Source organism: Pyrgilauda ruficollis, unplaced genomic scaffold (assembly GCF_017590135.1).
Source record: "Pyrgilauda ruficollis isolate IOZ18807 unplaced genomic scaffold, ASM1759013v1 scaffold71, whole genome shotgun sequence".
Classification (NCBI taxonomy): Eukaryota; Metazoa; Chordata; class Aves; order Passeriformes; family Passeridae; genus Pyrgilauda; species Pyrgilauda ruficollis.
The window spans coordinates 3,025,387-3,051,929 of NW_024528933.1; the positions used below are offsets into that span (position 1 = coordinate 3,025,387).

At 36.4% G+C, this 26,543-nt stretch overlaps 1 protein-coding gene across 13 annotated transcripts in view; it reads left to right on the forward strand.

Moving 5' to 3' along the window:
• Positions 1-26,543, forward strand: part of NFIB (nuclear factor I B) — a 171,055-nt gene that overhangs the window by 103,328 nt on the left and 41,184 nt on the right. For all 13 annotated transcript variants that reach the window (XM_041485589.1, XM_041485592.1, XM_041485593.1 and 10 more), the window contains exons 4-7: positions 6,255-6,323; positions 8,419-8,539; positions 10,419-10,537; positions 24,193-24,324. In XM_041485589.1, the coding sequence (XP_041341523.1) occupies positions 6,255-6,323; positions 8,419-8,539; positions 10,419-10,537; positions 24,193-24,324 (441 nt within the window). The remainder of the gene's footprint in view (positions 1-6,254; positions 6,324-8,418; positions 8,540-10,418; positions 10,538-24,192; positions 24,325-26,543) is intronic.

Genomic DNA, 26,543 nt, shown 5'->3' on the forward strand with positions numbered 1-26,543 from the left:
GTGGTCTCAACCTTTGCATCCTTTTGGAAATACAATAAACAAATGTCTTTGAGTTTTGAATGTCTCAGACTACATATGCTTTCATTATTTTACTCTATTGCAAGCTGTCCTCTTGTGGGTGGAGAATTAGCCCCATAATTAATCGGAATAGAAGAGATATTCCCTGGCCTCATCATTGTAAGCAGCTTTTGTTGTGGAAGCAATGATGTCGTAATAGCAGTATAGGGAATTCAAATGGAATTGTATTTAAATAAACAAATATTCACCTCTTTTTCAGCATGGAAATAGACATCCTGAAATGCTTGCTGTTTCTCATATGCTTGTATCTGTGACATCTCAGATAGTGATCTTCAAATAAAACAGGGTAGGGTTTGGTCAGATCTTGATTTTCTGTGAAGTTCTTCCTTTTCCAAATGCGCTATGAGCTGTCAGAGGTTGAGAGATTATATTTTTCTTTATCAGCTTCCCAGCAGTGAGCTGGAGGGGGTTGGATGGGGCGTTCTGGGGTCAGTGCCCAGCTGTACTATCTTGGCACTCATAGAGCTGCACAGGCTGTACAGCCCTGCTTTCCAAAAGAAAGAGTTTTTGCCCTTTCAGGATGGTTTGAATTTGGTGTGGGTAATTACTACTGTCTGCTGTTTTAGGATTACTTTTACATACTTGTTTACATTGGCTGTCCTTCTTTATGAAGCGCCTGTGTGAATAGATGATGATGTGATCAATACTTACGCTGATTCAGATGCTGTTGTGTTCAATGGTGGATGTGATGGTTTTTCTTCAAAGCATGCACAGAGAAAGAATTTACTAGAAACTCTTACGTTGTCAGCTAGAATTCCAGAAACCTGCTTTGGCATCAGAAAATTCCCTTTTAGTACCTACTGGTCCTATAGCTCTTAGAAAGCGTTCCCCCAACTTTTTTCTTAAATCTTGGCTGTAGTTTTGGTATATCCTGAGACTCTCTGGAACAGAAAGCAATATGCATATGTGTTACTTATCCTTTCTGTTTCTTGCTAGGTTTCAGGACAACTCACTTCTTGAACTCTAGCCATGGATTTCAGAATCCATCAAACCTGGTTTTTACTTTTTCAAATTAACGCAACACAGATGACTATAGTTCTGGCTATAATTTTGAGAAAGTCAAAAATCTCATTTGTTTCTGAAAATGGCACATTTGGCTTTTTAGTTCCTAATCATATTAAAAGTTCAATGGAGTCGGGGTCTTTTTGCAAGTTTGTTTCCTGTCCCAGTTACAACATTATTGCAGCTTTTAGGAAAAAAGAGCCCAAACCAAGCTGTGGGTATGCTACATGACTGCAGGATGTTGTGGGATAACAATAATAGCCTTATTGTCTAGGCAGACCTTAGTTCAACTGTTTCAATGATATCATCACTGAAATCTTCTTTGTCACTGTTTGGCAAATATTATGCACTCATATCAGTCTTTAAAATACTCTTGTTTTGGTAGCAATCTGTTTCTGGTACTATTTTTCAGATACTGGTTTCAAAATGCATGCAGTAACACGAAAACAAACTGTGTGTCTGCTGACTGTATTTTGACTTATGAACAATGTGAGACTAATTTTTCACTACCACTTCTGACTGTAAATAGTAACTGTACAAAGCTGTAGCTAGTAGCATCCAGAACACTACCCTGCATAACTTAAAGTTTTTGTATATCTGTCTGCTATAAACCAGAGTTTTCAGCCTTTCTTCTCATGGTAGCTCCTAATGTTGTATGTACTTTTCTTATTGCTAGTAAGTCTATTTGCTATTCTATGATTCCTCTTTGTAAAGATCTGAAATAAAAGTATATTAATACAAATTGCTTCCAGCACTGGTTGGGTCCTTACCCTTCTTTTATAAGTTGCTCAAAACCAAGGCAGTATCAATGAGAAAACTATGTTTATAATCATACCAGGAAACAGTTTTATGGTTAGGTGGTAGGCAATATGCCGCAGAACATAAACAGACATTCTATTCATAAAAGCACAATTAAATCAGAAGACATAAAAAGACTGGTTAAAAATTTTCAAAGCTAAATGTCACGAGTAAGCTTTCAAGTAATGTGAGAACAAGCTTGTTGGAGTAATTGTTTCAGCAAACTGAAATTTTTCAGTCAGTTGAAACGACTTCATTTCCTCCCCCTTCCCGACCCTTTCACTTTTTGCATGGTTAGAACAGTTGAAAGCTGCACGTGTAACCATCTCTTCAAGGCATAGTACAAGGCATAGTGCAGAAATAGAGTGAGAGAGGCGCAAGGACTAGGGCAGCAACTTCTACAGCAGTTGGAGGCGTTGCTGAAGGTTTCTCCCTTTACTGACTCTATATGGGAACATGATCAGAACTGCTGCTTGGCTTAACCTGTTCTTTCATTATTGATGCCACTGGCATAGCCATTGTTGAATTGTATGGAAAGTGTATTTTTCATGAGTGAGTTTTCTTTAAAAAAGATAAGGAGAGAAAGAATTTATAGTCTGCATGTACGAAAACTAGGAGAGTATGTAAAAAATCCACTCTTATATATAGATTTTGGAAGTTACTGACTCTTTATACAAGATCTCAATACAGCAGTTTTGTCAGATGTTCTCCTTTTGTAGAAATCAGATTTTTAAGAATAATGGCAATTAGTAATATGCATTTCAGAGTGCCATTTCTTAGGCAGGATGAGTTTTATTAAATAACAATACTCAATGCTTTTGCCAGATTTGAATTATAAAGACAGCAAAATGTTACAATGACCATCAAAAGATACAATAAATTGTCTGTGAGGAATACAATAGACACATCAAGTGCATTAATGTCTGTACTGAATAGGTCAAAAAGACACACCAAGAGTGCTAATTTGAGGCTCTTTAACATATTACTGTAAATAGTGCATTAGGAAGGGGCAATCAAAAAAACCAGTAAGGCCTATACTGTATGAAGTATATTAATATAAAGTACATATTTTTGTCTTGCATGAAATGTGATAATGTAAACATAAATGTCAACTCTTACTCAGTGGTGTGATCAGCTTCATTAGGTAAAAGGCAGTGTCTCATAACATAAACAGAAAATGTCCTGTACTGCTTAGCTTCTGCATACAGTTTTGCTTTTTAACCTCTGTCTTACATAGAATGTGTTTCCACAACAAATTACAGCAATTTAATGGCATAGAATATTTTCCTCTTGTACAGCTTGGAGCCAAGTAATAGTTGTGTAGCACACCCACCACAGATTATCTTCATAATTAGGTGAAGCTTTTGAAGCTCACCAGTATTGGCCCTTAACATGCACCCAGAGTGAGCATTGCAGTCCACCTTTCCTGTTGGAACACAAAGCTCAGGATGAAGTTGCCCAGTGCTATGACACTGATTGTTTATTTTTGCATTAATTCTTTGATAATAATTTGTCACAATACGTAGACAAAAAATTCAAGTTGTTTTTCATGTTGATTGAGATTGAAAATAGCTTCAGTTTCCCTTTCTTTCCTTATGCCAGCCAAAGCATTTGCCTATATCTGTGAGTGTCATTATTTTTGGCCATTCCAAGGCAGGATGGAAACTGGGTGAAAGACATGTCACATCAGTCAACAATACATCCTTTTGTGAGGGGGTGAGGGATGGTGGTACCACTTGATGGCAAAATACTTTTCCTGCTCCCCTTTCATTATCACAAGGAGAGAAACACTTTATTGGTCTTTATATTATGTGTGTATTCTCAATATTGTCAGTGAGAAAAACTAAGAATCCATGACAGTAGACTGAAGATTAAACATATATATCTGGGTATGTATGCATGGACACATGTACACATCTCTGTTCTTACATATAAAATCAAACATAGGCTTTTTCTTCTTTTAATATGAGGCTTGGGTCTTGTTCTTACTATAATGGTAGCTTGATTAATTTACACTTGGCTAAAGCTCCTCTCAAGTTAGTGTGGCTTGAATGAGAGGCGTTGTGCTTCAAAGTAGTTGTGCTTGGATAAACAGCGGAGAAGTTCAGTCATGTCTCATTACCAGCTTCAGAGCTGGCTGCATGGCTGTACACTGGCTTTATGCCACACTTCACTTATGAGCCAACTAAAATCAAGAAACCATTTTCTCTTTGGAAATATCCCTTCCATGTAGTAATTTAGATTGTTCCTGCTGGAGAAAATAAGCAGAGAAGGAAAAGATTGCCACTGCTTGAGGAATTACTGGCATTCATCCAGCTTGCCTGATCATAGATTAAAAAACAATAACTGAGGAGGAAAGGAAAAGCAAAAATTTACTCTTTGCTTTTTTTTTTTTTTTTTTTTTTTTTTTTTTAATATGGATATACCAAGTTCTGTCAAATAAAGAAGTAAATATTTCAGAAGCAATGTCATGTTTTCATCCACACAAAAAACCCATGGAGAAACAGAGCAAGAGAATGCATAAAATTAAGGGGAAATCTTTAATTTCTTAGACATTGCAGATGGGCTGGCAATATCCAGGTGAAGAATGGTAAGAGAGGAAAAAGTAATGGATATGGAGAAAATCTGTTTGAAGTGAGAGACAGAGAAATATGAAAGGAAGTGAATTAAAAAGGGAGGGAGTCCTGAAGAGCTACTAGAGGGAATAAAGACATGCAGGAATAGTGTATGAAGTGACATTGACTGGGAGATGAAAAGATGACTGCATTGGCAGAACACTGTTCAGGATGATCCCACAGGCCTATAGTGCTCTGTACACCTGTGGTGCTTGGTCATGGGATGGTTCTCAGCTCGGGAAGACTGACATTCTCCTACAGGTCTGAGAGCATAACAGAGATGTTGGGAAATGTGCTTGGTGAGATGGACTCCTTTCAGCTAATGCTCTCTGTTGCACTGTTTATACCTGCACTGGTAAATAATACCAGGATGCTGGATGAGGCAGCTTTGTGAGACTAATAAGCAGGGAAAACTACTCTTTTTGCCTCTGCCCTCTTTTTGACCCTGGAAAGTGAGTAGAGGTTTCTTCAGATGTACTAAGGACAGACCTCTCAGATAAAGTGTACTGCTTTTACAGTTACTTTTCTGATTATAGTGGCCATGTTTTTGCTAAATCACTTGAAGATAAAGCAGCAATTTCCAAAAGAAATCCAAAGAGAATAGTACCAAACCATTGTTTTCTAAATCAGTAGATATCCCAGTACTTTTTGTTTATTTGTTTTGTTAGTTAAGATATCTAGAATACTTTTACTCCTTCAGACATTGGGAGGAGAAAATTGACAGTTTATTTCCGAAAGGAAAAAAAAACCCCTGTGTTTATTCAGAAAAGAGACTAGAGTAACCACAGTAAGAAATTCTTAGTGCACTGCCTCACCTGAAAAGAAATTAAAAAGTAACACTGTTGAAGCAGCAATGTCCACCAAGTATAGATCTAAATACTTTTGTCTGTAAATGGTTGTTATTACTACCTGTAAAAGGCCATGATGCTATGTAATCTCAAATTCACTCATACAGCTTTTGCAGTGATTATTGATGTGAGGCTTCCACGGAAACATGGGTTTCTTAGCTCTCTTTGCATAAGGTTACTAGTTACACTACTGAGATAAGTCTTATCAGCTGCTGTTTCACAGCAATACTTCAACTTATGCCTGAATTTCATAGCAGAGAAAGTATATCAAATATACTTAGAATAAGTAAATGCAGGCCAAAACAATAGTATGTGTTTTCTTAAACATAGGTTTCTAGATATACAATTCAGTGTGCGGATAAAACACACCCCACTGAATAGCTCAGCTGCTTTGTTCAGTTCCTGGTTTTCCTGGAAATAATAGCAAACCCCTCACCTGCCTCAGAGATAATGATTTGGTAATGCAGGCTGTACTGTAAAGTCACAGTCAGCAAGGTGAGTGTTAAGTAAAAATCTCTTTAGCAGAAACATATGCAAGGACAGGACTGCTCTAAGGGGAAATTGCTTATCCAGCTGATACTGGTTGTAGTTCAATACTGACTTAAATTTCCAGATACAAGTAAAAGAAACAAGTTTTCACTTTTTTGACGGATAGCTAAGGACTAAGTATATTGCTTGTTAGTTTTCATATTCTTTTTAAAAATTGTTCTATCATAGATCTTTAAAACTTTTTTGCACCTTTGCCTCAGTTTCAGCTCACATTAGATCCTGTAATCAGCTTTGGGTGCACTTTGATCTGTGTATTATTTTTCTGGGACTCTGTTAATACCATTGTTAGCTGGTGTATAAATTAATCTATAGTTATTTGTTAATCTTCTAACCATACTGACTATGTTTCTGTGGTCTTTTTCAGTGTACCTTGAGGACAGTTTTGTGAAATCCGGAGTATTCAATGTGTCAGAACTTGTGAGGGTGTCAAGGAGTAAGTTAACTTTTGTGTTTAATTGTTTCCAAAGCCTGCTATAATCAAGTGAAGATTTCTTTCTTTCTCCACAAGACATAAGATGCATAGGAAATTCCTATAACCACAATTTTGTTATATTTTACCACAGTATTACAGTCCATCTTGCACATGTTTGTAATGAAACAAATAGGTCTTCTATCTCTTTGATATTTAAAGATGGAATCAATTTGTTATATCTCCCTCTGCACACCTAGCGGTCTGATGTTTCAATAAAATTACCGTATGTAGCAAAACCTTCTATTGTTAGACTTAACAGTTTTTTAAGGATGTCCTACACATCCTTGGGTATTGCTAAAAGGTCTGATTATAATTTTAGTTTTTGTTTTTTTTTTTAAATTTGTAGCTCTTAAAATAAAAATCACAGTGTGGATATAAAGGATGATCAACAATCTATGAAATATTTGTGTTTCTTTTAGTCTTAACTAAAGAAACACAAATAAATTGGCTGTAACAGAATTTCTAATTCTTGTTTTGCCATCAGAGATATTACACATGTGAACATGAAAAAAACTTCATAAATATTAAATATAAAGGTACAGGTGAAGCTTCGACTGCAGAATGAAAAAAATAAAAATATAAGATCTCTTTTGTTGACATCTAGCAGTTGTTATAATAGTATAGCATAAAACATGTCCACATTTTTGTTTTGCGTTGCTTCCTGACCCTTTCTTTTCTCCCTTTACTATCAACACTGTTAAAGTATTTTTCTCAAGACTTCATTAGGAAGTAAAGAAGAATAGTTGAAAGTTATGGTTAGAAGTGTCCACAGTGATGATACAACATTGTAAAGACTGAATGGTCCAGAAAAATCACTTTTCTGGAGAGGTGAGCACAAAGTCAGAGGCTTCCAAAATTTCCAAAATGTCTCTCCATATTTTGCACAAGTGTTGACTCATGCAGGGTTAGGGTGCTTGAGGAATTTAATTAACTTTCTGAAGCTTTAGATGCATGGGTTATTTAATTTTCTGTGGTCAGAAATGAATATTCAACAACTAAAATTTTGTTAAAGCCTTCAGCAAAATAGTGAGCATTGCAATCCTGCAGTGCTAAGACATATCCTTTTTTGTGCCTGCTGAAGATGTGGTTTTGCTGTATAGAAGGCTGAGGATGTGTGAATTGTAGCTTTCTTTTTGTTCTCAGGTGGTTAAGTACATTTTAAAATATAAGGCCACTCAGGTTAAAAAAACCCCAATATTGTAATTATGCTATGAAACTGTGCATTATGGAGCTGTTATGCATTATATACTTCTAATAATAAACATGAAAAGATGTGGTTTCTGTGGGATTTCTTGCCATGCATTTGTTTAACCTCAAGCCTCAACAGAGTTGTACTTAAACTGTCACGAAAAATGCAAACCTTCAAATACATTACACAATGTGCAATTATTCTTTTAAGTGCCAAAGGTAGTTAAAACGCACAATGCACAGACAATGAATAAAGGTAAATGCACCACAATATGTAATACATAATTTATTCTTGAATTACCAGAGTCTGTATGGTACACAGACCCTATCAGGAGGTGAAGGTAACACTGACTGTACGTATTTGCGTGTAGGTGTACATATGCAAAGCAGAACCTGTGGCACGGGGTGAAAGAAAAAGAAGGCAGAAAAACAGGCTGTCAACACAGCAGGCTATTTATAATACAGCAGAGTTAACATTAGGGAAAAGGAATTAGTGTGTATTTGAGTTTCTTCTTTCCATTTTTTAATTTCTTTAATAAGTAATACTAGCTGTCCTTATAAACCTGGCCTCATTCACTATAGTGCTTGAGGTTTGTATTATCTTTTCCATATTGGTGATTCCAATTGGTGGTTATCTCTTATAAAAGAAATGTATTCTATCTGCCTAACTGCTAAGTACTACAGAAGACATTCCCTTATTAGATATGTAATCATTGGTGCAACTGATTGTCTGTACTTCGTTTCCACAAGAGGCAGAAAATTAGGTACATGTAGTAACATCCTGATATTTTTCCAAGTGTTATAAAAGAAAAGATAACTAAAAAGATAGAAGACTATCTCTGACTTCTTATGGTGATGTGTTTTTCAGCACCAATAACCCAAGGAAGTGGAGTAAACTTCCCGATTGGAGAGCTTCCGAGCCAGCCATATTACCATGATATGAATTCGGGTGTAAATCTACAGAGGTCCTTGTCCTCTCCACCAAGCAGGTAAAAACTTGAAATAAGTACTAATGTGAACCATGTTTAATAGTGTAGGACAAGCAATCTCAAATCCTGTCAACAGTCAACTGCTTTGTTAATTTCCTCTGATTTTGTGAGGCTAGCTATGTTGCCATAATCTCTGTACAGACTTGTAAACTATAAATATTGTCATTTGACATGTTGTCATTATTGCCTGTCATCTTGCAGGATATTGAAGATGGTGGTAACTTTTTTCAGGGTTTGAAGTGCCCACTTAATCATCTTGCCAGGAGGACAGCTACACATCCCAAAAGTGTTGTTGAGCTGCAGGAAGGTCTAGCACTTGGGAACATGCTGGCAGGGCTGAGAGTGGTTGCGGGCAGAAGGGCTGTCTTTCAGGGCTCCCTCTTGGGCCTCCGTCTTGCAAGATATGTTTGGACAGATACCATTTCCCTAGAAAAAGTGTTAGAACAGGTATATAAAGACAAGGTGTTTTCATCTATAACAGCCCAGCTCATGCAACTGTGTTTCATGCCTTGCTTTTTTAGGCAGCATTTCCCAACAGAGTGGAAAGAAGGAGGAGCATGTGAGATAGTTACAGGTTGATTTTTCTCAAGAGTCTCCCTTTGCCTGCTACAGGCGATTTAATCTGAGGGACTGACTTCCTCCTTGTTCAGGATGCTCCCTTCTCCCATCTCTGAGAAAAAGTCCTGTTTCCTTCCTTGGGAGCAGCTGGTAGGCCCACGAATGCAGGGCTGTGGCTTGCTGTGCCCTCCTCCTGTCTCGCAGGCCATGTACTGTCTGTCAGACCCCTAGGGCCCCTTGGTTTTCTGAAACTGTCTGCTATACCATGAAATCACAAGCACTATTAGGAGCTGTCATTGTCCCACATTTCTGCACCCAGTCAGTCAGGAAGTGTCTGCACAGTGGGACAGGATTTAATAGGACTATCAGGGAGCTGAGGTATTCTTCCACCAGCACTTGATTCTTCTGAGTTATTTTGCTCATGTTCTCATATCCCATTCCATTGTATTTTCAGCTTGGCAGTATACCAAATACATTTTAAAAATTGATGAATTAATTAGAATAGATGGATTAATTGTCATAGTGTAGCAATAGCAGTTATAGTAGCAATAGCAGTTGTAGTAGTAGTAGTAGTAGTGGTAGTAGGAGCAGTAGCAGTAGTAGCAATAGTAGTAGCAGTAATAATAAATAAAAATAAAAATAAAAATAAAAATAGTACCACTTATTCTTGTTTTCTTTGTCAGTCAGCATAACAGCTTCAGTATATATTGCTATGAAGAAACTTCACTTTCCTCCACTGTATTGAAGTTCTTCCTCATTTTATATGGTGTGACTTGAAATATAGGCCTTTTGTTGTTTTTAATTAAATGAGTCAAAAATGAAAAGTATTTGTTTCAGACCAGCCCTCTTTGAAAAGCATGGAAGTTTGACCTGATGAAATACAGTATATTTTTTCCTCATTAACACATTCACAAAAGTTCCTGTTCTACCTTGGCCTTATTGGTAACACTTTCCAGTGACTTGCTTCACTTCAGGGCTTCTGTATAGAGTTTAGTACCTTCATGACACAATCTTTCTCTGGTAGGCTACAGGAACTGGTTTATTGGTTGTTCCATGAAATGCTGCGGACTGTTATATTACCCATGCATGTAATGTTTGAAATATTTAGTCATGTGAATAACACAAGTGCATGCCTGCATCATGTATTATTACCATTGCCTGTGCAAGTTAATGTAAGTTATAATATCCAGGGTTTTTTGGGTTTTTTTTGGCTTTGGTAGTCTGAATTATTCTCTGAAATATTTGTAGAGATCGAGACAGTTTATATACCACTACTAGATGAATATTATATTCACTCAGAAATCTCACAATTCTTCAACAGCAAAAGACCCAAAACTATCTCCATAGATGAAAATATGGAGCCAAGCCCCACAGGAGACTTCTATCCTTCTCCAAATTCACCAGCTGCAGGGAGTAGGACATGGCATGAAAGAGATCAAGGTGAGTAGTATGGAATTATTTTACCTTGAATTATGCTCAAATATAGCCAATTCATTGCTGCAATAAATCACTGCTATTTCATTGCTGCAATAAAAAGATGACTTTTTAGAATAATCTTTTTTTCTGTGTGGTGTATATATTTGCTTGTTTTGTAAATGTGTTTAAAACCAGCAGGATATTGTATAAACAGCCACCATAAACAACATCATTATTATTTATATTACATTAAAAAAAAACTTTTCTATCTGATGACAGCCTTATTGTTTGAAGAGACATGTGACAAATGATGTACTTGATATGCTTGTCTATGCTGTGATCATCCCAGTAGAATTTGGAGTCCAGTGCTTTCAGAAATCGAAACATCTCCTTAGTGTGATTACTAAAACATAAGATTACACTACTTCTGTATTACCATGGCATGGACATTTAGTCTCTACCGTGTGGTTCAGAATAGATCCAATAGGTTCTTTCTGAAGATCCCACATCTGAGGTCTCTATCTGAGGGGATTGGTAAGTGGTGGCATGTTCTGGGTTGTCCAAAGCAACAAACATGCTTATATGGAGAAGAAAGTTGTGTCTGCCAATAATTGTTTTGTTACAACAATTAATTGTCATAACTCTCTCTCATGTTGTCTTGATGCTTTATAAACCTAGGTGCCAGTGCAGTCTTTTTCCTCCCCTTTGTTATGTCAGAATGTGTTTAAGCTCATATATTTGAACAGTGTTGGTTAATGGATCCTGTGGCTGACGTACTACAGCTGTCTGGAGAGACTGTGACACATAAAGCATAGTATGTAAAAGAGAAATAGAGAAAAAGACATGCAGTTCCTTCCTTTGTGAATCTTTCAATATTTGTCCTCAGTTTTCACATCCACTGCTGATCATTGCTCTCAGTTCTTCAGCAACTGAGTGATCCTTTGGTGTTACCTCATTTTTATCTCATTTTAAAGCTTCTTAAAACAAAATAACAAAAAAACCCCACCACCACCCGACCACCACCACCACCACCAACAAAACAACCAACCACATATGCAAGAAAACATCTGACTGGTATTTCTTTTAGTGGCCTTTCACATTTCATTATAGTGGATCTCCTTTTAATCTGCTTTCTCCTACATTCTTATCTGTGTTCTTACTATTAAGCTGTTCTCACTCAGTGTTAACTAGTTTTTTCTAGTTTAACTAGTTTGGTTTTTTTTTTTTTTTTTTTTGTACTTAATTTCTTAGGGAACCTCTGATACTTATTTTTGACTGTTTGAAGCATTCACTTTTGTATTTTTTAAAAAGAGGCTTGCCTGTGGTTTTGCATAACCTAACTTAAGAAGAGTATAAATAGGAGATCTGCCATCCAGAATCTTCCTCCTTATGCAAAATATTTTTCCCTATGAATGCTACCTGTTTTGCCATGAAACTTTTTTACAATTTTCATGAAAGACTGGATCATACCTCAAATACATTTTTTACTTTCTAGATAAATTATTTTTTATAGTTGTAGGGAAGACAGCCTATTCTCCTTCATGTATCCCCATTTGTGAAATGAAGTAGTTTCGTGCTACTGCGTGAGCAATAGGGGCTTCTGGGAAGTTCTCTGCCAAATAGACTCCTGAGTGCAAGTCCTGCTGATAGAGCCTTTCTCAGGTGATCTCTATAGTTCCCAAGTATCTCAACTGCGTTTTAGATTTTGAATCATTCTGCTTGCAAAGAATTATGTTTCATGGACACTGGATTTGTTTATGTTTGTATGAACTTCACCTTACAGTTATCAGTAGTGAACAATGTTATGATTTAAATTGCTTGAGTGTATTTACATTGAACCTTTATTTAGTTTCTGTGTCATTAGGTAGCTAGATTTGGAGTGAAAGAGCTTTTAGGATGTTCCATAAAACAAGGAACTCTAATATGAGGAAGAAAGAATAAAGAAGATAGACTAAAATCAGTGTGCTTTACTTTTGCTTCCTGGAGTTTACATCCTTCCCTGAATGTCCTGTCCTCCAGCACTAATGGGCTTAGTGAAATTAGAGATATTGCCTTTAAGCCACTATTAGGGACTTTCTTTTTTCTATTCTTAAGATGTTCTTCCACAGATACTGTGCCTCTGCAGTGCAAAATCGTTGTACCGGGGGAAATAGAATCTTTTTGCCCCTAAAAAGTTATGTTTGTCTCTGATCGCTTCCTGAGATTATTGTGCTGCTGCAGAAACACCATAAGTAATACCTGCAATGCCTACCCTTGGTGCCTGGGCTCAGTGGGAAGGGGTGTGGGGCAGCTCCTGGCATATTTGTTCTGCTGCTAGTTTGTTAGATGCTTGATATAATCTTCATGGCACTGAATTAATCTCTCTGATGAACAGTGGTACGACCCAAAGGACTGACAGATTAGGTTAAATATTAGAAAAAGATTCTTCACACATAGGGTGATTGGAACAGGCTCCTCAGGGAAGTGGACACAGCTCCAGTCTGACAGAGTTCAAGACGCATTTGGACAGTGCTCACATGTGGTTCTTGGGGCTGCCCTGTGCAGAGCCAGGAGCAGGACTTTGGTGATCCTTTGTGGTCCTTTCCAGCTCTGGATATTCTGTGATGATTCTATTATATGTATCTGTGTAAATGCTCCTTTCAGATGCAGATGTTTTGTCATTATATTGTATTTATGAAAACCTGTTTTCTGCTTCCATATGCCTGAAAACACAAAGGTAATATAAATAAATTTTAGAGGATGTTTCTATGCCAGAGATCTCACTTGTGTTATTTCCCTTTTATCTGTGTAAATCTGTGTGCTATATGAGGTTAGGTATAAATGAAAAAGAAATAAGACTTTGGGGATCACATTTGTGTTTATCCAGTGTCAACAAGGAATGATCATGTAGTCACGTCAGACACTGCTTCTTCAGGCAGTATCCACAGGTCATCAGCACCAAAAATGCAAATCATTTCACAGTACCCACAAATAAATATATCTCTGTTATGATATCATGTTTATGGGTAAATAGCTTCTCTAGCACTCTAATGCAATTTTAACTTTTCTAAGAGAGACAACATCAGGAATAGTGTGGATACTAAAATATACCATTGTTTGTTTCAGTTTCATTGTCTCAGTTTTGGACTTGACAGAGAGAGGTTTCTAAATTCCGAAATGAAATAAATTTAGTTTCTTCATCACCACATCTAAATGTAAAGTATTTTCATAGAAACTGAAATTACATAGTTTTGAATGACTCTTTTATCATTATGACTTTTCACATCTTTATTTAACTATTTCTAAAGTAACAGAAATGTCATGAGTGTGGTAGTTTGGAACTGGACAGTTGCAATAAATCAATGACATCTGAAACACATTTGAATAAAATATTTAGGACTTTCCTAGGTGTCTAAGGGGCATTCTAACAATTTTGATAGAGAGAATGAGACAGAAATTAATGGGCAACACAGAAATATACTGAAATTAAAAGCAGGACAGAGGAAAAGTTTGCAGTAGGGTGAAACAGAGTAGATCAACCTTCCATTGCTTTGAAAAAAAAAAGTCATAGTTTAGTACATAAGAAGACTTTAGGAGAGGAGTGATTTTTTTTTTTATACTCATGATAGGTTTTATAACTTCTCTGTGCAGGCATGCATCATGAGGGTCAGGGACATGATTACATGATTACAGTACTTGTGGTGTAGCCAGGATGTAGCATTTGTGAAACTAAGAAAGAGAAATCTAGCCCAGCTACAGTAAAATATTGCTCATACCAGACTCTGCTTTCAGTTGTAAAACTCCAGACTGTCCTTTTGCTGTTAACTGTCTTGCTGTCATAGTACTTCCAAAAATGTTTTGATAAGATTTCCAGATGTTGTTCTTTATAGTCTGTTTTGGGGGAGCTGTCTCTTTGAAGTTGCAATTCTGCACAGAAATAAGCAAGCGTGCCCTAAAAATAGTAACTTTATAGATGGCATACACTTGGTAAGAAACAAATCCACACAGAGTTATGTTACCAATCTGATATAAAAATATAACCCCCCTCTAATTAACCAAAATTAACATGAAAAATAAGTTTTACTTTTTTTTATTTATTGAAGTTGATTATTGATCCTAATAGAAGGAAATAAAATCTTATGAAGCCATGATACTGTCCTGGGGATTTGCTTCACTGGCTTGCAAAAAAGTTTGTGACTATTTTAAAAATATACGTAACCACAAGACTATGTGTAACTGTTTCAAAAACAGATTTTAAAAAATACTTGGAATGACAGTGTTGTTTTTTATTTTGGCCACATCCAGTCAATGTGGGAAGATTCTGTAGTTTTTGCCATTATTTTTTGCTATGTTGAAATGCTAAAAATATTCTTCTATTTGTGTGATTTTTTGAAACAGATTTGAGGTTTTTTGGTAGCGCAAATAGGTGGGTTTATAACTGCAGAGATTTCTCCCAAGACTTTTGCCATTAGCCTTTCAAGTAACTAACTGTCCTCCAAAAATTCTACAACCCAAGAAAGAGAAAAGTAATCTCTGAGAATGGTGCATTACTTTGAAGTTGAGCCCTATGACAACTGGGATTTCAGTTGCTGTGTCTCCTGTCAGATATTGTACAAGTTATTTTTTTCTCTCTTGTGGCTTGTTTCTTCCAGCTGGATGTCTGAATAACTTCAGTAATGTCTGGATCATGTCTTAAATCTCCATCAATTAGAAATACATCTATGTCTAACAACTAATTTGCTGTAGATCTCTCCCAGTCTTCCTTTCTCCAGGTTGTTGAATATGGAAACATTCTTCACAATGTTTCCATATTAAACAAAATTTTAAGTTCCTGCACTAGTAAGATTTTGTGAGATAGATGTAAGTTTCTGCCTGAGTAAATCTGTTTGAGCAATTTTGAAATTTTATGTAGTAAAAGAATAAAATATTCCCCTCACAATTTGGAAGAGGAAGTTACTAAAAATCTAAAATGTCTCCAGTGACTAGTGCAGTGGCTAAACAATATTTAGGATTTAATAGGCTAATAACTGTTGGTGAATGTCTTGATTTACTAACTGGCAAGTAAATCAGGTGCTTTTTTTCTTAACTTGTAAGGAAACAGGAATATCAGAAAAGAGAAGAAAAGTGTGCACATCTATGGCCTCCTTTCTGAAAGCTGGCTTAAGAAAGTTCGTTAACATAATTGCAGACAATTTCCGTATTTGCCCTTGAGATCTGTTTTACTGTTATAGTGTTACAACACTGTGTACATTTGAAATAAATATAACTGTTGTCATCAACGCACACTGTTCATGACAAAAGTGGAAAGATTCATGTGGATTTCCATAGTAGTCAGGTGACTGGAAATACTGAATAGCAATATACAATGAACTGAATTTTAATTTTACAGTTTCTTCATCATGTTCATTCTCTTACACCTCACCCACCTCTACCAACAGTCAAGAGCCAAGATGCCATCATTCCATTTAAAACTGAAACAGCTGGATTGCCTTCACCTGTTGCTTGGCCAGCATCTGTTGGACCCTCCACCTCTCAGGTCCCGACATCCTTTGTTGGATACTCCTCTTCTGGACACTTGTCCCCTTTTTCTTTCTCCCCATCCACTGGAAACTCCTTCCCCACTGGGGTCCTTCCTGATCATTGTTTCTTTCTTGAGTCTTCTTCTCATCAAGTGTCGAGGATGGATGTTCTCATTTCTGAAGTGAGGGAACTAAAAGAGGAAGTAGTTAATGTAGTCCAGGAGTTGAGAACAGTAACGGAGCACCTTGGCTATTTGGTATCCTGTATTGGACAGGATTCAGGATTTTTTCCAGCTCCTGCTGCTCCTTCTGAGGGTTAATACTTTAGAAACAAACTCTCAATCTAACAGATAAATTCAGCTTGCAAAGATTTATCTTGATGAATATATGTTGAATGCCATTCTGTGTTTTTGACTTAGTCTGAATTTTCAAAATCCTTCTGTGTCAAAGTATGTTTGAAAGCAATTTGTGTCTTGTTAGTAGCTTGTTGCTTCTACCTTTGTATATTTTATTATTTCAAAATACTCTTTAAACAATGTATACACACACACACACACATTTCATATCTGTGTATCTCTGTATAATACATGTAATTATATGTGTTTTCGAATAGTATGAGAGGATTATTTTCAGCACTGTAGTTAAATACTACCACTTGATAAATTTTCATAACTTCAGATATGTAAAATGAGAGATACATTTCACCTAGACTAACTTCTCAAAGTGTATTTCCAGAGTAAATTCTTAGCCATGGCTTGTGTGAACCTGTTGGCTGCTGTGCCTCTGAAAATGGCATCACGGTAACAAGCAATAGCCTTAATGAGGAAGAGTTACCTGAAAGGCCTATTTGAATTCTTCTGGTTCTTCCTCATTGCAGAAAAAGATGTTGGCAGAGTTCAGTGCATGAACTTTGTCTAATTCTTAAAAATAATGTTAAATGTTGGGATAGTTTAAACAAATCCAACATCAATAGGAAATTGGTTTACTTTTGTTTTCTATAAGTGGCAATTTTGCAAGAAAAGCTGCTGCTACCTGGAATAAGTCAAACATTATTTTTATAAAGATGAAAAACACTTAAAGCTTGAAAGGCACTAAGTATAGAAAAATAGATGAAGGATCTCCCAAATGCTTATTTAATGAAAATACAGAGAAAGAAAAACATATCATGAACAGGATGGCAAAAATGTTACCTTAGAATGAGTAAGTTGCTTGAACATCAAGAAAATTGACATTCTGCATTATTGAGAGTGATGTTAAGTTTATGCTGTCTTCAAAAAACAAAGCAACAAAGATTATATCTGTTTTTCTGTATTTAAAATAGATTTAGACAAATTTACAACTTGTTCATAAGTATCTTCAAGTGTTCAGAATAGCAGATGAGAAAGTTTTTCTTTTGGCCAGAGCAGGGACCTGACTTTTTCTTCAGCCCATAAACACTTAAGTTTCCAACTGAATGAAGAGTGTTTAGAAATATAAACAGAAAGACAGATATAGTTGGAGATGCAATAGGAAACATACAAAAAAGGTTTGCTTTTTTTTTTTACATTCCTGGAAATTATTGTTTGCTCAATAAAGTCACTGTAAAAAAATCTCATTACAGATTCTTTGACTTTTGTTTTGACAAATATATTGTGGAAAGACGTATTACTTAATGTTTCCTATGTGTGATTATTGAGGTGAATACACTCAAGGTCTCCATATTGATCAATGAAAGATATTGGTGCCAAAAGGAAATTTTTCTTGTATTCATGGCTGTTATCCTGTGATGCATTTTGTATCATGGCAACATCTTGTTATCTGTATGGTAGATATCCTTTGATTGAAATTAGTGATAAAATGAATATCTTAATGGAAGATTTATCCCAGGAGCTATTATTCCAATTTTGCTGAATGAGAGATTTAAGATTTAGTATTTGAAACTGATCACTTCTTTTTAGAACTTTAGGGTATGTGTAAGTCTGCATAATTTAATGTATGTGGTGTAGAATATCTTCATTTATGGAAAGAAGAGGTTTTGAAATTTTTTGGGCCCCTCTTTTCATTCATAGATTCTGTGTTTCTGTGTTTGTATATGGATATATTTGAAAAGGTACTTTTTTACTGCTTTCAAACAATCTGTATCAAACTTGATCAAACTTTGATTTCAGTTTGACTTAATGACTTTGTCTTCATTCAAACCCATTCCCCAGATGGATCAACAATTAATGCCTCTTAAAATATTACTAACTGTTACCATTAGAGACTATAATAGTAATAAAAAGATTTCATAATCTGAGTTCTTCTAAATCGACAAATTCCTTCACATTATTTTATCTGAAATAGCTGTTTAATCTTATTGCATTAGAAAGTGGAAATACTTTTTGGACTTTGGCAGTTATGATTACAGTATTGATTTTATTTTCTGGCCAAGGTCCTTGGAGTCTCAGTCTTAATGAAATGTTACAGCTGTACATTTTTTCTTGAAATCTGGATGACTTTCTGTAGGATAACTTAATAAATGTCTAAAATGTACTCCAAAGTCTTTATAGCTTTTTTGGTTTTTTTAGGAACATTTTTCTCATTCTTTCACAGTGCTCTTCTATCACAGCTGTATACATGAATCACACCTCTTAACAGTGATTCCTAGAAGATGAAATGGCCCACTCTGTTTCTGAAGTGTAAAGATAAACAATAAAGTACTCAAGTACCTGAAATACACTGGAGCTGTTTAAGGTTTTTTAATGGCAGTGGCTTTTTTAGTGATGCTATTTGTTCTAGCAACACAATGTTTTTGGTCTTATGCCTTTTATCTCTATTGCCAAAGTCAGCCTCATTACTTGCAGTGCCTACTCCATGTTTAATAGGTAGTCCCCCACTGAGCTCTGTGTTAGTCCCAAGTACTTCCCATACAACGTCTGACAAGCTGTGTTGGTACAGAAGTGGTTTGATGAAATGAGTCTGCAGCTGTAGGAAGATGTGAGACAGGCAAGGATGCAGAGGTGTAGCTGGTCCTTGTGGGTTACTGATAGGGGGTGGAGACATTCTCACCTCCTTCCAACAGCAGCATCCCAGTTCCCAGTGATCTCCATGATAGCACCTGCAGGTTGGGGGTTTCACAGCAGGACAGTGTTTCTGGTATGAGGTGAGGGTGAGGAAAGGTGAGGAAGGCTGGCCAGCTTTATCTAGAAGTTCAATGCATGGGAAAGAAAAGGTATGTTTTCTGCTCACAGGAAACAGTGCAGATATAGTAACATAGTCATGCTGATTTAAACCTTTCCTGGGTGTTTTACTGTTACTTCCTGGTGAGAAGTGGTGAGGTGTGTTTAAAAGATGAGAATGAAGAATTGTTGCCCGCAGCCTTTACAGGACAGTGTACCATAGTTTCAGCCTAATCTTGGTGGGAATAGTTGTAACTTTACATAGACATAATCTCTTCAGTATGGCCATTGATTACCTACATGTAATATGATATTGTCAAACAACAGTTACGGGATTAGGTCTGTATGTCCTGTCCTATAGCTGGACATTTTTTGAAATTATTTTGGGACGGGGAAAGTTTTGGTGCCCACATATTCAATATTAATGGTTTGATCTGACCATCATAGCTTTGATCATTCCCCATTTTGTAAATAGCTTTCTGTTAAAACTGAAAAAAAAAATTGAAAAATTAATTTTGGGAAATGTGTATGCAGGTTTCCCAATTACTTTAGTTTAAATATCCATGCACTAGATTATACTTTCCAAAAGCTAGTGCATATAATTTCAACAGGAACTGTACTGAGTTGTTTTGCTTTCTGTGCATAAAAACTAGGATAGTCAGCAATGCAATGGAAAATTTCAGTTGTCCAACTTTATACAGTTAGTCACAAACAGCTAGTCACAAACACCAGCAAAGAGTGTCCTACATTCATTCATGCAGGAACTTGTCTGAGTTTTCCACCCTGCCTCCCTATATCCCCCCCTTCCCCAGTATGCTGGGAAGTGTAAGGGCAGGTAGGTAAAACCCTTCTGTCTCTTGTCTAGACCCCTTTCTGCTGAGGTAAAGAACATCTTCAAGGTAAACACAGCCCACAGAATGTTACTGTTGGCATAGGAGTAGAGTATTCTGCAAGTTCATGTGGTTAAAGATGAGAAGAATGACAGGTCTGCTCCATCTAAAGGGTTCTGACTTTTGTGTTTCAGTTGTCTGGAAGTTCTTGTATCACTTTCTTCTCATATGTATATTAATACTTACAGAACAAAGCAAAATAAACCAGTGTAATTTATTATATGACTAATGAAAAAAGAAATACTTCAGTTGCTATTGCAATTAATTTACTAATTTTACTGTAGCTTTTCTGAATTGCAGTATTGTTTTAGTGTTTTTCTTGACAGCTTACAATACTGAAAATGACATTGGTAGAAATTCTAGTCTAGTTTCTCTCCTTAGATTTTTCAATACAAATCTCAAAAGATGATACATTGAAATGGTTTATCTGTTGTGAAATGGCATAATAGCACAACAGAGCATTTGATTAGCCTTGGGCATGGTTCCTGATGGGAAAACAGGTGTCACAGTCTGGTAGACTGGATTGTGTAATACCGGAGGTGTGTCTGTGAAAATAACATTGGCGCTAAGTAGGCTGATTTGAAAATGGGAGGTTATCAAGTCTTCATACACTGAAATATTCTAATCTAGGATAAAATTTTCATATGTAAAATGATTTTCCACACTTGATGTAGAAGTAAAAGTAAAACTGAGATCAGTATTTAAAATGTGAAGTAAAACAGATCAGTCTTTTGAACGTGAAGTGAGCAGCTATTTCCAAATCTTGACACTGGTCCTAAAGTTCAGAACACTCTCAGCTGCTATGCGGTATGCATGCAGCTGCCGTACCCTGTTGTTTCTAACAAAAGTGAGTACACAGGCCTTCACCTTGAGAATTGCTAAAACATGTTTCAGAAATCCATAGCATGGAATTGACCATGACTTGTTTGTTCTGTTTTATTTTGTTGATTTTTCATTCTGGAGAACCTCAATTACCAGAATTTTTCATGGAAGTAAATAAATTTTTAGTAGGCCTTATCTCTAGTCCAAGACAATACTTACGGTGAAGTGGAATGAAACACCAACAAGTCAAGGATTAGGGCACAGATTTGTAAAAGGGATGAGCTAGTTGCAGCGACTGGTTTCTGTCTGATATGAAACAGGAACTCTAAGCCATTCTTTCTCTGTTACAAACATCAAGTATCTCAGACACCCAGCTGTTCAGGCACATCTCTCTTTCTTTAGTATTTATTCACATATCCATATAAAAATGTGTCCCCACTGCTTTTCTTCCTTTTGTGGAGAAGATAAATAAATTAAAATGTTTTGATTTTCGTGCTTCTTAGTTTTCATCCAGCCACAGTGCCAAGTCTTTAGGGCAGATATAACAAAGCCTTTTTTCAATAAGGGAGAGGTGGTTATGGTTTAAAGTCACTCAGCTGTCAGTATTCAGTGTTAGGTGCCTTATTAAAATGCACAGTTGAGAAATACATAATGCTTACAATGTTAAAGGAAATCCTATTGACCTATCAGAAAACTGGTGATGTTGGCTCTTCCTGTGCAAAGTGACTTTGCTCTTTCTTCACCTGTGCAGGTGTAAAGCAAAACAAATTCTTATGAGCACGGTGGGATTTCTTGTCATTACACAGACATCCAAAGTGAATTCAAAATTTTACTGAAGTTTTCACTTACTTCAGGCAAGAGTATCTATCAGATGAGGTGAAGACTGGCTGTGATGTATGCAGTGTATACTGCCACCAGAAATCATTCATCAAGTACTGCCTCTGGAAAAGAGCAGTTCATTTAAAACTGTAGCATGGAAGTATGTCCCTTATAGCTTGACGGTGGTGCTTTGTACTCCATAGTTTTTTGTCCTTCATGACGGTGATAAATACTGTAAGCTGAATATGGGTTTATCTGACGTTCTCTGGAGGTGATGCTACACTAGTGAGTTGTAAATAAGTCTTTACAGATTGTTGTTTGCAAGAGTGTACCTTGTAAAGAAAAGCTTGTGAAACCAAGCAGTAGAAAATATATTGATAAGAAGATTAATTAAGATTAATTCTAGAATTAAAAGATTGAAAGATATTTGTCATTTCTTTATGGAATCTTCTAGCTTGTCTCATAAGCATCTCATAAGCAAGAAGGAGAAGCTGCTATGCTGTGGTGGTGATCGAGAAAGCAAGTCAGGTGTCCAGAAATAGGCAGGTGGATGTTTAAACTTGCCCTGGGTCACTGTTCTATTCCAGATGAGTTCTCCCTACAGGTGGCTTGCCAAGTGCTGTGCCAAGATGACATTCATCCAGAAACTGCCTGGATGACAAGCTGCTTTAGACTCAGGAAGAAGGTCTTTGCTTTGATGAGGAAATTGCCAAAATTCATGTCTCATTAGTGTTTCTTAAGGTTCTTTGGAAGTGAACAACAGTTTAATTAAAGGCTGATGTAAACATGTTTCTGCACTTTCCCTGCAGCATTTTATCACATTAGAATTGATCAAAATTGTTGCCTTGGGCTGTCTTGAGTAGCTATACATCTGGAGCACCATTTGTGCAAGCTGCTGATGAACAGGCTACATATGCTATGTTTCACAGCAGCTCTTCTGCCTTCCTACATAGGCAGATTTACCTTGTTGGAAGATGAGATGTTCTAACTATTTTTATTTGTATAATCCTTTTTTACTTTGATGTGATGCTTTAGAATGTATAACATGCTACCTGTTTGGTTGCCTGTGTATCTCCAAATACGAGAATACAAACAATAGTGATTTGGAGTGAGAATTTCACATTTGAAGAACATTCTCAGCAGGAGAGGACACTGTGTCTGATTAATTTTGACCTTAAAATGTCTTTGTCCGAGTGCTTTTGACATCTTTCTGCTTTTCATCTGTATTTCAGATATTTTCTCCTAAAGTCTGTTTTATTTTCATTCTCAAAGTAATAAGGATTGGAATCCCTTCCTGAAACTTAAAAACAAATAAATCATTTTTCAGCAGCATTGTTGAAGATATGAACTTTTCAGGGTATTCAGGCACTCATCAGACATAGTAGTCAGGATCAAAGTGGAGGGTAGGAATTGCAGGGGATGTGGAGGGTCCCAGGCAGAATCTGCTCTGGGTCTAGTGCCAGTGCCTGTGCAGGGCTGGACAGCAGGATAGGGCAGGGTAAAGAAATGAACTCTCAATTTCATGCTCTAAGTTCAGTTCAGAAAACACTGGTCCAATTTGGTTTCGATAAAACATTCACGTTTTTCAGGCCTGTCTTAGCAGAATAGAGTGTGCCAATATTAAAAGAGTCAAAAATAATTTAAAAAATGACGTGGTCCATGTAAGAAGTAAACTGCAATATGGCCCCTGTCCAGCAAAGTGCTTAAGAAATTACCTCTGCTTTGAACATGAGTTGGTCCATGGATTTGAAATGGAACCAATTACAATATTGATGTCTGTTTTATATTTATATTGTAATTATATTTGAAATAATTTGGTGCAAAGACCAACAAATATCGATCAATTAATGTAAGCTTTTAGAAAAAATCCAGTATTTTTGCTCTGGGGAATTTCAGTAAGCTTGGTAGAAGTCATACATTTGTCCCTACCAGTGTGTTATCTTCACATAGTGAGCTCTAAAGAAATGTTTTTATTGATAGGGAAACACAAAGGGAGAAATGACAAGACCATCTTTGAGACATGGGAAATACAAAAATAGTATGGTTTTGGGAAGATTAAGAAATAAGTTTTGAAGTAATAAAATAATAAATACCATATACCAAATACCATAAACTGGCATGTGTATGACAATTACCCTACACACCTGAGTGTAGGTGTTCCATTAAGAAATGCAATAAAAATTAAGTGGCTGTTGAAGGAACAGATGGTTTGGTGATGTTCTGGGGAGCTGAGGAGTGTCTGGGGAAGTTCTAAAGACATACATTTCTTCACTATTTGGCTTGTCTGGTATGAAAAATAGTAGTTTTAGTTTTGCAGGAAAAGGACCTGTTAGGACGTTATTTTTAATTCTCAAACTTGAAAGCAGTATTAGTTTATTCACCATAAGGGATTTGGATCATCATACTATATTTGTGCAAGAACAGCAAAATGAAATATCTTCAGTCTATAAAATGATGTGCCCTGAGGCAGGCTCCTAAGCTAATATTACTGTTACATTATTTTTTTGTTGTAGATATGTCTTCTCCTACAATGAAGAAACCTGAAAAGCCTTTGTTTAGTCCTACTTCTCCCCAGGATTCTTCATCAAGACTGAGCACTTTTCCCCAGCATCACCATCCAGGAATCCCAGGAGTTGCACACAGTGGTGAGAGTTATGGAGGAGGAAATAAAAACCTCCCTGTTCATTTGCTCTGTTCTCCTTTCCTATAATCAGATTGTGATGCATTTTTGCAGACTTTCTTAAACACCTAATCCAATTTATAATACTGGTGAAAATAAAAATGGAAAAGGTTGGGGTATCCTTACAAGAGTGTTCATTTAGCTGTTCAGGTAATCTGACTGCTGGAAGTCGCTAAAAAGGATTTAGGATTAACCAGTGAATAAAATAAACTGTACAATGCATAAAGAAACTGACAGAGGAAAAATCCTCCCTTTATTTCATCCTTTCACCTAAATCCCTTTTTTATTGTTGTTGCTACGACTATATTGTATTTAAATACCAGAATATGCAGGATTTAATACACAAGAGAAGTCATAACCATGTTCACTATATGACACAGTGAAATAAGTACCAGTGCGTCTTTTGAATGCTGAGTCTAAAGAGTCCTGATTAAGTATTTTGCAACACCTGTTTTCTGAAATCATTAGTAAATCCATAGTAAAAATTCACTTGAAGTAAGGATGGAATACGTGAAATGTGACAGAATGCATGTTGTCTTGAGGGTTTATCAGTAATGACAGGGTAATTCCAGCATCATGGCCTGTTTAATTTTGTAGGTGAGCCTGATCCTGGTTTTCAGATGAGAACACAGTCCTCAGGAGTGTCCCTCCAACATCTCATCATGTCTCTTTGACATAAATTACATATAAAAGTTTTAATTTCTTGGGCAGAGCTGAGTGACTAGAGTAAAGCAGATTTGAAAACTTTGTTTTTTTCTTCACATGCAGTTTTTCTTTGAGAAGTTTCTGTTTTATTTTTCTTCCATGATTTCAATCGACTCCCTTTAAATTAATGTGTAAAGACTATTTTCCCCTTAACATTCACTTATTTTTTATTACAAATTGGTCCTAGACTCATTCTGGTTGCTCTGAGGTTTCTACTACCAGCAGATACTCAAGCATATAGAGATGATGGGTGAAATAGAAGGGACAGATTTCTCTTAATTTGTGTTTGTTTTGCATAGCTCTGACATGCCAGAGCAGTAATTAGTATTTTTTTAAACTGAACTTGGTGGGGCTGTCAGTAAAATGAACCTGCTAAAAAAACCAACAAAACAAAAAACCCCAAAAAAACCCAACCAACCCAAACCCCCCCCCAAAACTACTTATGAATATATCTTTATATTAAATTAAGTGTATAGTTTTATAATATGTATACTTGAGTGACAATCATAACCTATCTTGTGGATGAATTATTTACTTCCTGGGAAAACCCATTTTAATCTTTGTAGCCTGTTCTATTATGCCAATAAGCAATGCCCAAAAATATAGGAAGTCCTTTAAAAATTAAGCTGGAGAAACCCAGAGATGTGAAAGGTGTTCCAGAAGAGCAATGTTGATGTGCTTGTGCTGATACAGTAGAGAACCACTGAACAGTGTATAAATGACCTTGCTTTACAGACCTGATTTTGTATTTTTCCACTAATGAAAATGGAAACTCCCTGTCTCTTCTCCGTTTCCACTGAATTAAGTACCTCTTGTTTCAATACACCAAATATGTGCTCTCTAGGTAGTGTAGTAAGGGTAGAAAGCATGTGCTTGTGCAGTGTGACAGAAGAAAGCTCTACACTTCCAGACTGACAACTGGGCACCAAAAGGACAAGCTGTTCCTTCCTTGCACTGTGAAAACATTGTTAGTTTAGACACTGCACACAGTGTTTAGGCAGAAAATTCTATGTTTGTAGGGGCTGGAAATAAAGAGAAAGAAAAGAATAAAAATGAGTAGGGTAGATAATTTTTTTGTTAGTCAAAGACAATTTTATTGGGTGCATTGGTTTCTCAGGGACTGAAGTTGAATGTTCGTTAACATTTTCATAAAGGTCAGCAAATATTTGTGGCAATATTAGTGCGTAGATATTGCCCTGTCCCCAAATGAGGCAGGTAGATTGCAATTCTGTGAGGAATCCTCGTTTCTTGGGGCTTGGTGATTTTCCTCTGTGTTTGAGTGCTGTAAATAAAAGTGGGGGCTTTATTTAGTATTTCATTTGATTTTCTTGGGCTCCAGATGGGAAAATTGTGCAATTGGAATATCTTTTATGCTCAAGAATGGCTCCTGTTTAAAAAAAAAAAGAAAAAAACAATGATGGCATGACCCACAAAATCAAAACAAGATGCACTATTTATGAATTTGAAGCAGATGCACTT